General features: G+C 54.5%; 1 protein-coding gene across 2 annotated transcripts; it reads left to right on the forward strand.

Moving 5' to 3' along the window:
• Window positions 1-1710: 1710 nt before the first annotated feature.
• Window positions 1711-13999, forward strand: RASAL3 (RAS protein activator like 3). 2 transcript variants are annotated; one of them, XM_061149999.1, is made up of 18 exons: window positions 1711-1830; window positions 1973-2307; window positions 4376-4506; window positions 4659-4737; window positions 4848-4909; window positions 5680-5750; window positions 6486-6612; window positions 6698-6796; window positions 7245-7787; window positions 8125-8269; window positions 8521-8665; window positions 9741-9977; window positions 10065-10266; window positions 10372-10490; window positions 11525-11915; window positions 12195-12352; window positions 12844-12907; window positions 13028-13999. In XM_061149999.1, the coding sequence occupies exons 2-18, from the start codon at window positions 1986-1988 to the stop codon at window positions 13169-13171; spliced, it is 3039 nt and encodes a 1012-aa protein (XP_061005982.1). In that variant the 5' UTR covers window positions 1711-1830; window positions 1973-1985; the 3' UTR covers window positions 13172-13999. The 2 variants fall into 2 exon arrangements, with proteins under 2 accessions (XP_061005982.1, XP_061005983.1); XM_061150000.1 differs by lacking the exon at window positions 1711-1830 and adding an exon at window positions 2610-2776 and having other exon boundaries at window positions 2173-2307.
• The last annotated feature ends 734 nt before the right edge of the window (window positions 14000-14733 follow it).

The following is a 14733-nucleotide window of genomic DNA, read 5'->3' on the forward strand; positions in this document are numbered from 1 at the left end:
GCTTCAGGTCACAAATGCCAGCTCATCATGGAGGCCCTTCCTGGGTTTTTCCAGCTCAAAGTGGGTCTCTTGTGCTCAGCCTCTCCTCTAGTCTGTCTATTTTCTTTTAAGTCCTCCTCACCAGCTAGATGTCCTACATTCATGTTCAGGACTTGTCTCTCTGGCTGTACTGTGAGCTCCAGGAAGGCAGGAATCAAGTTCACCTTGTTCCTTGTTGCTTCTCCAGTACCAGCACATAGTAGGCATGAAAGGAACATTGGTTGAAGAAACAAAGTGTCCCATTATAAATCTTTTGAAACTGATGCTATCATCTTGTACAAATCAGGAAACCAAGGCTCAGAAAGAGGAAGTGACTTGCCTGAGGTCACGCAGTGAGAGAAGGACCAGCTGGCACTCAAACTCACTCTGGGACCAGTGGGCCAATATTCTACTGATTCTCACGTTAACTCACTCATCCCTTAGATCAGCATTTGGCCACCTTTTTTTTTTTTTTCCCAAGTGAACACTTATTGTGGTATAACAGAGATGCAAGAAAGGGTGCCAAAATGTGTGGTTAATGAATTTTCACAGCAGAACACACCCATGGAACCAACACTCAGCTCAAGAAATAAAAGAGGTTATATTTATACTACGTGAAGTTCACTTCATTTAAAAAAAAAAATCGGCTCCCAAAAGGCTCCCTCGTACTCCCCCACCTCCCGAGTCTCCAGCCCCCTCCAGAGGGAAACCCATCTCCTGACTTTGTTACACATGTTCTGCCTGCTTTGGAACGTCATATAAATGGAAAGACATAGTGTTTAGTCTTCATTGTTTGTATTTTTTTGTCCAACATTGCTTGTGATTCATCCGAGTTTGATTATTCTTATTGCTACATAATATTTCACTACGGGAAGAGACCACAATTTATCCATTCTACTGTATAAGCACATGTTGGCTGTTATCAGTTAGGGGCTATCAGGTAGTGCAGTGGTAAAGAATCTGCCTGCCAGTGCAGCAAACGCAGGAGACATGAGTTCGATTCCTGGGTGGGGAAGATCCCCTGCAGGAGGGTATGGCAACCCACTCCAGTATTCTTGCCTGGAGAACTCCAAGGACAGAGCGTCGCAGAATTGGACACAACTGAAGCGACTTAGCACACAAGCATGCAGTCTTTATAAGGGCTTCTCTGGTGGCTCAGTGGTAAAGACTCCACCTGCCAATACAGGCAACACAGGAGACCTGGATTTGGTCCCTAGATGGGGAAGATCCCCTGGGGTAGGAAATGGCAACTCGATCCAGTATTCTTGCCTGGGAAATCCCATGGACAGAGGAGCCTGGTGGGCTATAGTCCATGGGGTTGCAAAGAGTAGGACAAAGAGTTGAACATGACTGAGCACCTGAGCACACACACACATTATGAATAGGGCCAGTGGGCACATCTATTGGGTGTTTACCTACCATATACACCCAATACGTGGAACTGCTGAGTCAGAGAAGAGGTATATGGTCAATACTCATAGATCACACCAGGTTTCCAGCTTTGATGAGCCGGTGGATGAGAGTTCTGACCAGCAGTGGATGTGAGTTCCAGCATTTGATCTACATGTACCCATCTTGCAGAGAAGGCAACTGAGGCTCAAAGAGGGGCATGGGCTGCCTCCCGGTCACTGAGAGATTCTGGGTCCTGCTCTATCACCTCCTCTCCGCTAGCATCCTGCCCCCTGTTGTGCCCTCCCAGCCTGGCTGTGGGGTGGGGTGGGACAGACAGGGTCACGTGGAGTAGCGTTCAGCCGGAGGAAGCCGGGCAGGGTGCAGACGGCTGCTGATCCTGAGGCTGGTCAGGAAATCAAGGTAAGAGAGGGACTGCATGTTGCCCCCAAAGAGGGTTCCCTGGGGGCAGAGCTGAGAGTGAGGAGGGGGCGGATATGAAGACAGCACAACCCTGTCCGGGGGGCAGACACCAGACAGAATTATCACCCTCTCATTCCCCCAGGAGAATCTCTGCCATGGACCCACCTTCACCAAGCCGGGCCTCCCAAACCCAGCCTGCAGCCCCATCCCCTCTAACCTCCTACCGCTGGCACTCAGGGGGTGGTGGGGAGAAGGGGGCTGGGGGGTTCCGCTGGGGCCGCCTTGCAGCATGGGGGAGGGCACAGAGCCACCAGGAGACCACGGCCAGCAGCCAGCCGGCCCCTCGCTCGCTGTTTCGTCGCGTCCTCTCCGCGCCCCCCAAGGAGTCACGCACGAGCCGCCTGAAAATATCCAAGAGCCTCTGGGGGAAAAACAAGAGCCCACTGCTGGATTCAGACCCGGAGCCAGAAAACCCAGGTACGTGGCTCTCCCCCCCCACCCTCCCCAGGCTGGGAGGCCCGGATGCAAGGAGGTTTTGTCTGCCTCCGGAGCATCAGCCTTACAGACACAGGAAGTTGTGGGGAGTGCAAAAGCCCAACAGGAAGTGGCTGGGGGCCCAGCTGGCTGCCCTCTTCCCTCTTTCCCCCTCACCCCAGGGGCCTGGGCATGGTGGGAGTGGCTAGGAACCCGTGAGTTGGGGGTCCAGCCAGGGGAAGGGGCAGGGAACAGAATGATGGGGCAGCACTGTCCAGATGCCAAATGGCTCTTGGCCCCGGTAGGTCTCTCCTCATATTCAGTGGCCCCGGCGTCTTCTCTCCTGCCTGGATGCCCATTTCTGCTGTCTCCTGCTCTCCTGCCCTCCGGCCTCAATGTCTTAGTATCTCCTCTTCCTTGAGCTTCAGTTTCTCCACAAGTTAAACTGGAATCATGACTCCTATCCTGAAAGGTATATCATTCATTCATTCGGTTATTCAAACAGAGGTCTGTGAGCATTTGCTGTGTTCTAGGACTGCCCTGATTTAGACCATGAGGACACAGCAGGAACAAAACAGATGAAACTGCCTGCCTCATGGAGTTTATGGTGCAGCGAGTGTGACAGACCGTAAACAAGTAAATAAGGAGATGACAGATGGGGCTAAGAGTCACACAGAGAGATCTAGAATTGTAAAGGATACCATGAGGATCGGAGCTCAGGAATGCCTGGGACTCAGCACATTTTATGTGATCCGTTAGCCAGTGGAGTTATCGCTTATTCCCCTGGTGGTAAAACAGTAGGACAGACGGGTCCTCTGGGAGGGTTGATTCAGTCCTCCTTCTGAAAGGTCATTTAATTCTCATTTTTCATATCCCCATTGTGCAGAGGTATCCCTTCAATCCCCTCCAGGGTATCAGATATTGCCCACTCCATAGCATCCAGTGAGAGCTCTCTGACGAGCCCACCTAGTCTTCCCCTAGTCAAACACCTCCCATGGCTCCTTAATACCGTCAAGAGGAATCCCCGTCTCCTCTAACTGACACCCAAGGCTCTGCCAATCTCTTCCTGAACCTTCCCCTCCAGCCTTTAAGCCCTCCAAGCCCTCTTCACCCCTCCCTTTATTTCTCTGGACCAGGCCACGTGCCAGCTGCCAGCCTTTGTTCAAGCTCTGTGTGTGTGTGTGTGTGTGTGTGTGTGTGTGTGTGCACGCGCACGCACGTGTGCCTGAGTTGTTCAGTCATCTCCGACTCTCTGTGACCCCATGGACTGCAACTCACCAGGCTCCTCTGTCCATGGAATTTTCCAGCAAGAATACTGGCGCAGGTTGCCATTTCCTGCTCCAGGGCATCTTCTCGACCCAGGGATTGAAACTACATCCTCTTGCATCCCCTGCATTGACAGGCAGATTCTTTACCACTGAGCCAGCTGGAAAACCCTGATCACTCTGTTCATGCTACCATCTCCTCACTCTCTGTCAACTCAAATCTGCTCTTCAAGGCCCAGTGCAGGGAATTTCCTGGTGGTCCAGTGGTTAAGGGGTTCCCTAGGTAGCTCAGTGGTAAAGAATCTGCATGCAATGCAGGAGACCTGAGTTCAATCCCTTGGTCAGGGAGATCCCCTGGAGGAGGGCACAGCAGCCCACTGCAGTATTCTTGCCTGGAGAATTCCATGGACAGAGGAGCCTGGCGGGCTACAGTCCACAGGGTCACAAAGAGTTGGACACAACTTAGCAACTAAGCAGCAATGGCAGCAACCTTGGCAAAATGGGGGTTATAATAGCCCTTTGAATGGCTTTTGGAGGATTAGATGAGAGAAGGAATGTGGAGTGGTAAGTATGGTACAGGGCTCATAGTCTGTGGGGCTGCGTCCACTACCCATTACTACCCATGGCTACTGGAGACAAGGCCCAGAGAGGTGTGGAGGCTTGTCCAGCACCTGACATGACTTCTAGGTGGGTTGGGAAGAGGAGGCACTTAGGAGGGAACCCTTGATGAGCCTTGGTGAGTGGAAAGGTTATCCTGAGGGAGAAGAAAGGACTCCCAGGTCCCTAGCGCCTCCTCCTCTACCCAGAGCCTGAGCCGGAGCTAGAGCCCCTGACCGCACAGATCCCAGAGGCTCCCACCCCCGATGTGCCCGTCTGGAACATCGAAGCCTTCACACTACTTGATGGGAAGCTGGTGCTGCTTGGGAATGAAGAGGAGGTAAGAGGGGCCACACGGGCAAGGGAAGGGGAAGAAAGGAAGGGAGCGAGAACAGTAGTAAGGAAGCATGAGGGGTATAACAGAAAGGTGTCTGCCTCTCCTTCTGTCTATCTGCTTCCGCTTTCTGACCATCCACTCCTGCTGGGGGACAGGGTCCTCGCCAGCCCGGGATGGGGAGCGCTATTTCCGAGAGCAACATCCAAGTGGCTTTGGAGAAACTCAAGGATCCAGGTAAGCTTGAGCAACAGGGAGAGCTGGGGCATTTGGGAACCTGTGAAAGTGGGGCAGAATCCAAGATGATTCCACCCACCCCCCAATCTTCCACCCCTGACCACCCACAGATCGGATCCCTGGAAAGACAGAGCCAGAGTCTGCTGGCCCCCACCAGGTCCACAATGTTCGGGTAAGTTGTGGGTGGAGGGGAGAGCAAAGATTTCAGGCCCTCAGAGGTGAAAGGGAGGACTTTTCCTGGGTGATCTTTTTCATTAATTTCCTGGGATTTTTTTTTTTTTTTACTTTTTAATTTTTTAATTTATTTTTATTCTTGGCTATGCTGGGTCTTTGTTTCTGCTCATGGACTTTCTCTAGCTGCTGCGAGCAGGGGCTTCTCTTCCTGGAGGGGCGTGGGCTTCTCATGGTGGTGGTTTCCCTTGTTGTGGAGCATGGGCTCTCGGCACATGGGCTTTAGGAATCACCACTTGGCTCAGTAGTTGCAGCTTATGGGCTCTAGAGCTTGGCCTCAGTGATACAATGCTCAGGCTTAGCTGCTCTGCAGCATGTGGAATCTTCCCATACCAGAGATGGAAGCTATGTCCCCTGCAATGGCAGATGGATTCTTACCCACTGAATCACTAGGGAAATCCTACTGGGCCATCTTGACCAGGTCACTGACCCTCTCTGGGCCATAGTGTCCATATCTGTCAAATGAAGCTGGTGAGAGAAGCTCCTTCTTGGGGCTGTTTATGTAAAGTCCAGAGAGAATGCAGGAAAGCACCATGGCTGGTGCTTTAGAAATGGCAGCTGTTGATTGCCTTTAATATTCCTGCAAATGTAGTCTGAGCTTGTGATTTCCGCCAAGATCAACAGATCTTCCAGAGCATCCTGGGTGGGGCGAGGAAAGGACCTGAGAAGGGAACACAGGGTTCTGCCCAGCTGACATCTCCCTCCCCACAGGGGCTGCTGAAGCGGTTGAAAGAGAAGAAAAAGGCCAAGTCAGAGCTAGGAGCCAGTGCTTCCCGAGATGGGTAAGGGTCTCTGAGGAGCTAGAGGGGCTGGGATTCAACACTGCCCCTCCCATTCCTCCTGCCTGTAATTCTGATCTTCACCAAATATACCCTGTGGGCCTCTGTGTCCTGCCCCTTGTTGGGCAATGCTGGGGCCACTGAAGGACCCTTAGCATGGAGTCAGCCCTCCATTGAAGGGTGGGGGCAGAGTGTGACACAGTAACTCTAAAATAGCAGCTGAGTCTACACCTTGGTTTGGGAGTGAGTGTCTCGGAAAGGGACGCTTGATCTGAGTCATGAAGGATGTGTGTGTGTGCGCGTGTGTGTGCGCGCGCGCGCGCGCGAACGCGCGCTTGGTCATGTCTGACTCTTTGCAATGCCACAGACTGTAGCCCACCAGGTTCCTCTGTCAGTGGGATTTTCCTGGCAAGAATACTGGAGTGGTTTGCCATTCCCTCCCTCCCGGGAGATCTGAAGGCTAGATGGAAGTTAATCAGGCCAAAAAGGACAGGAAAAGCGTTCCAGGCAGGAGGAACAGCAAGTGCAAAGTCAAGAGGACGAATGAAGTGACAAAAAGAAGGCCAGTGTGACTGGAGTACAGACAGTGAGGAATTAAGTGTCTAATGGACGGATTCAAGTCCAACTTAGGTTCAGGTTCCCTCTGGCTTCTTTCCACCCTTTCGGCTGTAGAGGGCAGGTTGCGGGGGTCAAGGGAGTCAGTAGGAATGACAGCTTGCTCACGTGAGCCTTCGTCAGGCCCCCCAGTGCTCTGGGCTCCCGGGAATCGCTGGCCACGATTTCCGAACTGGACCTCGGAGCCGAGCGGGACGTGCGGGTCTGGCCACTGCACCCCAGCCTCCTGGAGGAGCCCCACTGCTTCCAGGTAAGTAAAGGCAACTCTACCTCGCCAGTCCCTTTGGCTCAACCCTTGGCCTCAACCGCACTCTTGGATTCCCCCTCCTCAACAGGTAACATGGGCGGGCGGGAGTCGCTGCTTCTCTTGTCGCTCCGCTGCTGAGAGAGACCGCTGGATCGAGGACCTTCGTCGCCACTTCCAGCCTAGTCAGGTCGGTAGTGCGCAAGGTCAGACCTGGAGGCCCCGCCCACAGCCCGGGCCCCGCCCCTTCCACCCAACCCAAATCCCACTCGCGCCGAAACTTTGCCCCTTGGACACATCTGCCTTCCTACACTTTTGCAACCAGTCCGAGATCCTCCGCCGATTCCATGAATTACCAGCCCCTTGCACAGCTCGGACTGTATTCAACCCAAGGCCTATTTGCACCCCAGGGAGTCGCCAAGTTTCCACCCCGCGGTTACTCCTCCATGCCCTGGACCCCGGATCTCTCGGGGGGGGGGGGGGGCAGAAAAGCTATAGGATCATTGTGGGACCCCCGTAGTCCCGCTGTCTTCCCACAGAGGCCCAGCGAACCTCTGGGAGCATGCACCCCGCGCTTCACCTCTGCTGCGCAATGTGGAGCACCGAAGCCACGCTCCTGTCTCTGCTTTGGTCCGCAGGACAACGTGGAGCGGGAAGAGACATGGCTGAGCGTGTGGGTGCACGAAGTGAAGGGGCTGCCCCGGGCGGCGGCGGCGGCTCCAGGAGTGCGCGCGGAGCTGTGGCTGGACGGGGCGCTCCTGGCGCGCACGACTCCGCGGGCCGGCCCGGGCCAGCTCTTCTGGGCAGAACGTTTCCACTTTGAGGCGCTGCCGCCAGCGCGTCGCCTGTCCCTGCGACTACGCGGAGCGGGCCCCGGGGACGCGGTGCTGGGCAGGGTGGCGTTGGCGTTGGAAGAGCTGGGCGTCCCCCGGGCGCCCGCCGCGGGTCTGGAGCGCTGGTTCCCGCTGCTCGGGGCGCCCGCCGGCGCGGCGCTGCGGGCACGAATCCGGGCACGGCGCTTGCGAGTGCTGCCGTCGGAGCGCTACAAAGAGCTGGCAGAATTCCTCACGTTCCACTACGCGCGCCTCTGCGGGGCTCTCGAACTCGCGCTGTCCGCTCAAGCCAAGGAAGAGCTGGCCGCTGCCATGGTGCGCGTGCTGCGGGCCACCGGCCGGGCTCAGGTGCGGCGCCTCCACGGGACGAACCCGGGTGACCAGGGGCTGACCGATCGCCTGCTCCAAGGGAGGAGTTGGCTGGGACCAGTACCAGAGTGGTGCCTTCGAGGGGCGGGGCAGCTTGAGGGGTGGGGTCTGAACTGAGCTTCTGCATTGTGAGCCCCAAGTTTCTGCTTTGATGGGGAGGTTCCCGTTTTGTTAAGAGCCCCAGCATCGAGGGTTAGGCCTGGACAGCAGCTGCGAGGAGCAGGGCCTGTGCCCCAAGGGTGAGGGAGCCGCCAAGAGCAGGGATTCTCACGATTCAGTCCGCGCCCAGCGCGCAGTGTAACCCCACTATGCCTAGGCCCTGGTGACGGACCTGGGCACCGCAGAGCTGGCACGCAGTGGAGGCCGTGAGGCACTGCTGTTCCGGGAAAACACATTGGCCACCAAGGCCATCGATGAGTACATGAAGCTGGTGGCACAGGATTACCTCCAAGAGACGCTGGGTGAGCAGAGTGGGGCAAGGGTCAGAGGCTTAGTTGAGCCTGCTAGGGCAACCCAGGGGAAATATGAGAACCCTTGGGTAAACTTGGATTCTGGTAGTGGGTGATGCCCTGGGGATGCTGGGATCCTGGCGCGAACTGGAGGTTCCCTAAGATTTTAGGTGCCTCCGAGGTAGGTTGGAGATGGAGCTGGAGGCTGGGTGTTGTGGGTTGTAGTCATGGCCCAGGCCCTCTCTGGTTGTGCTGGACTGCAGGACAGGTCGTGCGGCGTCTCTGTGCCTCCACCGAGGACTGTGAGGTGGACCCCAGCAAATGCCCAGCCTCAGATCTGCCCCAGCACCAGAGCAGACTGCGAAACAGCTGCAAGGAGGTCTTTGAGAACATCATCCACTCCTACAAGTGAGTGTCAGGGCCCCACTGCCTCTCAGTCATGATGCTAGCTCTGACTCCAAATTAAGGTTTCCAGATAAAATATAGAATGCCCAGTTAAATGAGATACCATATTTGTGACATACTTTTTTATACTAAAAAAAAAAAGTATTTGTTTTTTAAAATCTGAAATTCAAGTTTAACTGTTTATCCTAAAGTTTTATTGGCTAAATCTGGCAAATCATTCCCAGTGTCATGCTACCTAACCCCAAATAACATGGGACCCGATTCTTTGTCTTTTAGACTACAGGTGACCGCACACCCTAATTCCATGCCACCTGACCCCAGTTAACATAGGGTCTCAATCCTATTGGGGCTTCCCTGGTGGCTCAGATAGTAAAGAATCTGCCTGTAATGCAGAAGACCTGGGTTTGATCCCTGGTTTGGGAAGATCCCCTGGAGAAGGGAATTGCAACCCCACTCTAATATTGTTGCCAGACTTCCATGGACAGAGGAGCCTGGCAGGCTTCAGTCCATGGGGCTGCAGAGTCAGACAGGACTCAGCAACTAACACTTTCACTCAATCCTATGATCTCTGATTCCAGTAATGCCATACTCCCAATCCCATGATCCCTGACCTTAAGCAACCCTGTATCCCAAATCTCATATAACTGGAATTCCTAGGCTTCCAATGCCTTGACCTCTGACCCTAGGTTAACCTGTGTGCCTAATCCCATGTCACCTGGGACATCAATCTCATGATTTCTGAATCTAGATGACTCTGTGACCCAATCTTATACTACTTCATATTATGTACTCTGTCTGGCACCCCAGTTTCATGTACAGCTATAACTGGCTTCTGTCCTCCTGTGAACCTATACCCCCAAATCTAAGATTTCAGACTCCAGAAGTCCCCACAATGAGTACACCACCAACAAGCCCTGACCCCAAGAGGACCTATAACCCCAAGCATCATTATCCTCAATGTCTTCTATCCTGAAACTTAGCATGCAGGCGTCGAGTGACCCCTGACCTTAGGATTTCGATCATCCATGAACCTTATGCTCACACCTTTCCCCTCTGACTATTGCCTCTTCTCTCCCAGCTGGTTCCCAGCAGAGCTGGGCACTGTGTTCTCAGGCTGGCGAGAAGAATGCAAGGCACGTGGCTCTGAGGCACTGGGGCCCCGACTGGTGTGTGCTTCTCTCTTTCTGCGGCTCCTGTGTCCTGCCATTCTGTCACCCAGCCTCTTCGGCCTAGCACCAGAGCACCCGGCACCTGGCCCAGCCCGCACCCTCACACTGATCGCCAAGGTCATCCAGAACCTTGCCAACTGTGCTCCGTAGGTGCTGGGAGGCTGAGTAGCCACACTGGGGCGGTGGGGGTGGCAGATGCTGGACCTAACCCACTCACTTGGGCTCTGATGCAGGTTTGGTGAGAAGGAAGCCTACATGAGCTTCATGAATACCTTTCTGGAGGACCATGGGCCTGCCATGCAACATTTTCTGGACCAAGTGGCCACGGTGGATGCAGACACAGCACCCAGTGGTTATCAGGGCAGCAGTGACCTGGCCCTCCAGCTGGCAGTCCTGCATGCCCAGCTCTGTACCATCTTTGCTGAACTTGACCAGGTGTGGCCTGAGCACAGAGCCCAGAACATGAGGTAGGGAGGCAAGGGTGTAGGGGTCTCTGGTCCTGGAGAGTTTGCTCAGCATCCTCCCTGCATGCTTTACCAGGCCACCCGGGACAACCTGGAACCGCTACCCACTATCCTGCATGCCATTGAAGAGGGCCGACCTGTACCTGTGACTGTGCCAATGTGTCTCCCAGCACCCCGCACCCAGGGCCATTCCAGGTAACTACTTACCTCGAGTCTGACCTGATCCAGTTCTGATGGGTGGGAGTAGGCGAAGGGCCAAAGGCATGCACGAGGTCAGAGGTGAAGGCAGGATCATCTCAGGGGTCAGAGACAGGGTCATGTTCATCATCAGAGACATTGTAGGATGGAGGTCAGAGGCTGGAGACAGGGTCATCTCGGTGGTCAGGGAGAGGCTAACAGTGCCATCAGAGAGGGGGGCATCAGGTCAGATTGGAATCTGAAGTGGGGATTAGACATTGCAGAGGTCACATCTAGGGTCAGAGAGAGAAAGTGACATTGTCACTGTCAGCAATGAGGGGCAGATCTCAGGTCATGCCCAGGGGGAGATGGGGTCAAAGTTTAAGGGCAGAGTCATTTTGGGGGTCAGAAGTCAGGGATCATGTTCTTTCAGAAAGCAGAGACAGGTTCAGTTGAAGGTCAGAGGTTGGGGACAAGAGGAAGTCAGATTGGGACGGAAGAGGGTACAGTTTTGAGCAGAGGTCAAGCTCCCGTGGGCTTCCCAGGTGGTGCTAGTGGTAAAAAAAAAAAAACCTGCTTGCCAATTCAGGAGATGTAAGAGACGCAGGTTCGACCCCTGGGTTGGGAAGATTCTCTGAAGGAGGGCATGAGAACCCACTCCAGTATTCTTGACTGGAGAATCCCATGGACAAGGAGCCTGGTGGGCTACAGTCCTTAGGATTGCAAAGACTCAGGCAGGACTGAAGTGATTTAGCATGCAGACAAGCTCCGGCAGATTGGAAGTACAGATTACACAGAGGCTCAAATCAAGGGTAACACTATGTCAGAGCTTCGGGACAAGGCTAGAGAGGAATCAAAGGTTAGATTGAAGTCATAGAAGGGACAGTATTATCGGAAGTCCAGGACAGGATCACAAGTCAAAATGGGATCCCTTCAGTCACAGGACTTGCAGAGAAGTAAAAGATCAGGGATGGAGTTATTTCTGGTGGAAGGTAGAGGTGGGGTCAGCTCAGAAACCGGTGGAAGGTCTGAGCTCCCCATCCCACCTCCAGCATCTCTGCAGGGGAGAAGCCTGGCTTTCTGGCCCCCCGCGACCTCCCCAAGCACACCCCTCTCATCTCCAAGAGTCAGTCCCTGCGCAGCGTTCACGGCGCAGGTAGTTGGGCCCGGCCGCGGCTGGAGGAGGAACAGCCCCCGCGGCTGCCTCGGCCGGTACAGCGCACGCAGAGTGTCCCGGCTGGCCGCCCCGCTCGCCGCCGCCCGTCCGTCGGACCGCGGCCGCGACCCAAAGGCTCCCTCCACGTGGGACCCGCGCCCCGCGGCCGGCCCTGGACTGGAGCCTCAGCATCGCTGCCTCGGAAGCCGTCGGTGCCCTGGCAGCGCCAGATGGACCAGCCAAGAGACAAAGACCAGGCGCTGGGCACCCACCGACCCGTGGGCAAGGTGAGGTGTACAGCTCAGGTCCGCGCATAGAGTGGGGAGACAGGATTGGAAAAAGATTGAAAGATAGGCAGGTCTCGGTTCAAACACCGAGCTTGCCGTGCTGTGCCTAACCCAACCCTCTCTGAGCCTCAGTTTTCCTCTTCTGTACAATTTGAGCGTCATTACCCTATAGGCAGGGCGGTGAGGAGGCAGAGCAAAGGGGAACAGGGAGGTCAGTCAGGGTCCGTGGGGAGAAGGGGCAGGACAGTGGCTCAGGTTACAGTTGCTCCCTCCCCACAGCTGGCGGAGCTTCAGTGCGAGGTGGCCGCCCTGCGTCAGGATCTGAAGGCGCTGTCCGGCCTCGTGGAGTCACTCAGCACCCACATCCGGTCCTTGAGCGAGCAGCAGGAGCAGCTTCGGACCCAGCTTCAGCTCCTGGATTCCAGGCTCCGAGGAGGGTAAGCCCCGCCCTCTCTATTAGCTCCGCCCCAGGCGGCCTTGCTAAAGAGAGATCGGCTCAGGCCCCGCCTCCCAGTAAGTCCACCCAAATCACGCATGGCACGGCCACGCCCCCTCTGTAAGACCCGCCCCTACACATCTAACACCCGCTTCTCGGTCACCTCCATCCACCCGAGGTCTCTGGGAGGTCCTCTCGTGCAGTCCCTCAGTCAGCTCCTTCCAAACAAGTTGGGACAGACCCGCTATCTCTTAGGCTGGGCCCGCCCTATCCTGCTCACGACCTCACGCAGGACTGGTTGATTGGTCCTTTAATCGCAGCCAGTCCAGGTTCTAATTCAGCCCCTTCTTCAAACGTATCTAGGCCCCACCCCCAGGCTAGATAAACCCCACCTCCATCTCAAGCTCAGCGCGGGAGTCCCAGACTCCAGCCAGGAGCTCCAGGGGAGTCCCTCAGCCTCTGACTCTTTCCATTCACCCGTTATCCCTACAGGACTGCGAAGTTGGATCCAGGGCGCGATCCTCCAACCAATGAGGGCCACAGGCTGAAAAGTCTGGTGAGACCCATGGCCGAGCCCTGGACAGATTTAGGCTGGGTGAGGGAACAAGAGTTGGGATGCAACCCTGCCCTCCCCCACCCCCACCCCGCTCTGAATCCCCTGCCGCTTCCTCCCCAGGAGTGCCGACTGGCTGAGATAGAGAGTACTCAGTCCCAGCTGAAGGATACCATCCAGAACCTGCAGCTTCTTCCCAGGACATCGGAGTCCCAGAGCCAGCCCCTGCCCCTCAAATCTCCCTGCGTCAACGGAGACACCACTTGAGTTGCCCACTCGGCCCAACGTGCTTTGGGAGCAGAGAGAAAGCCGTCTAAGGGGTCTGTCCACCCCCTGCCTCAAACCCACTTGGCCTACAGTAGGGAGTGGAGCTGTCGGTGCCAAACAGTCTGGCACTATCAGGTTACCCAGTAAAATCTTGATTTCAGTAAAAATCGATGGTTTTTTTGCCCCTGAGTTTTGCCAATCAGGAAGCAAACTCCATCCCCTCAATCCAGCTCTCTCAAACTCTCCCCTAATTGCCGGTCTCAAGGGAGGGGGGCGATGCAGGGAGATTCACACCAGCGTGTGACCTTAGTCCCTCACTTTCAGAGCCTTGATCTCCTCATTTGTAAAATGGATTTAAAGTTCCTTATACAGTAAAAGACCTATAGTTTAAAGTGTTTGCTAAAAGGTATTGGTCATTGTTAGGGGTAGCAGTTGATTCTCAGTAAAGCCCAGATCTCATCTCCACTAATTTCCAGATCTCAGATGAGAGCATCTTCCTAGCACTCCAGTTCCAACACTGGCTCCTTGATTCAGTGAGGGCGTGAGTCTGGGAGGCAGATGAAAGAAGGAGTGGGTAGATATAGAGAAGGTTAAACTCTGTGTGTGGTGGTTGAAAAAATGAATGGGCACTTGAATCATGAGTGAGTAAATGGGTGAGAGTTAGGGTGGATAGGACAATAGGCAGATGAATAGGTTAAGCATTTGCTGGATGTTTGCCCTGGTAGGTGAGTAGTTAAGTAGGTGGTTAGCTGGGTTGGCTATGTCTGTCTAGAAAAGGCCTGGTTCATAGTAGGAAATAAATATTTGAATTAAATGAGTAAGCAGTTATATGTATTGCATGTACATTTGTTGAGGTCTCCTGAGACTCTCAGGCTGGGCAGTGGGGAAACAATAATGAACTCCACAGACAGACTCTTATACTCATGGAGCTTACACTCTAGTGGAGAAGACAAACATGCAATTGATGGATAGGTGTTTGGGTGACTGTCTTCCCTGGTGATTCAAATGTAAAGCATCTGCTTACAATTCGGGAGATCCAGGTTCCATCCCTGGGTTGGGAAGAGCCTCTGGAGAAGGAAATGGCAACCCACTCCAGTACTCTTGCCTGGAAAATCCCATGGACGGAGGAGCCTGGTAGGCTACAGTCCATGAGGTCACAAAGAGTTGGATACGGCTGAGTGACTTCACTTTTGGGTGATTATGGATTATGTGCAGAGATGGGTGGATGCTTGCTTGGTTGTATGGATAAGTAGGTATTTACATAGGTAGTGGATGGATGAGTAGGTTGATGGGAGGTGGATGGTCATTGAGTGAGTGTTTGGATGGATGGGTGGATAGATGGATGGATGGATGGATAGGTGGTTGGGGGGTGGATGGCTAGGTGGTTAATCGACTGGATGGGTAAATGAGTGGTTGGGTGTGTGGGTGAATGGGTGGAGAGATGAATGGGTAGTTTGGACATGTATATGGGTGATGGGTGGGAGAAGTAGCATTGTGTACATTATGGGGTCGTCTTGGCAACTGTGATCCTGGGGGTTGGGTGGAAAGGTGGGGGGCTTTGC

Source organism: Dama dama, chromosome 9 (assembly GCF_033118175.1).
Source record: "Dama dama isolate Ldn47 chromosome 9, ASM3311817v1, whole genome shotgun sequence".
In the NCBI taxonomy this organism is placed as follows: Eukaryota; Metazoa; Chordata; class Mammalia; order Artiodactyla; family Cervidae; genus Dama; species Dama dama.

Bases quoted from the DNA above. Each gene is read 5' to 3' on its own strand.
- RASAL3 (XM_061149999.1), top strand. From the start codon at position 1,986: ATGGACCCACCTTCACCAAGCCGGGCCTCCCAAACCCAGCCTGCAGCC. The intron at 4,738-4,847 runs GTAAGCTTGAGC...GACCACCCACAG, and splicing joins GGAGAAACTCAAGGATCCAG to ATCGGATCCCTGGAAAGACA. The intron at 5,751-6,485 runs GTAAGGGTCTCT...AGCCTTCGTCAG, and splicing joins GCCAGTGCTTCCCGAGATGG to GCCCCCCAGTGCTCTGGGCT.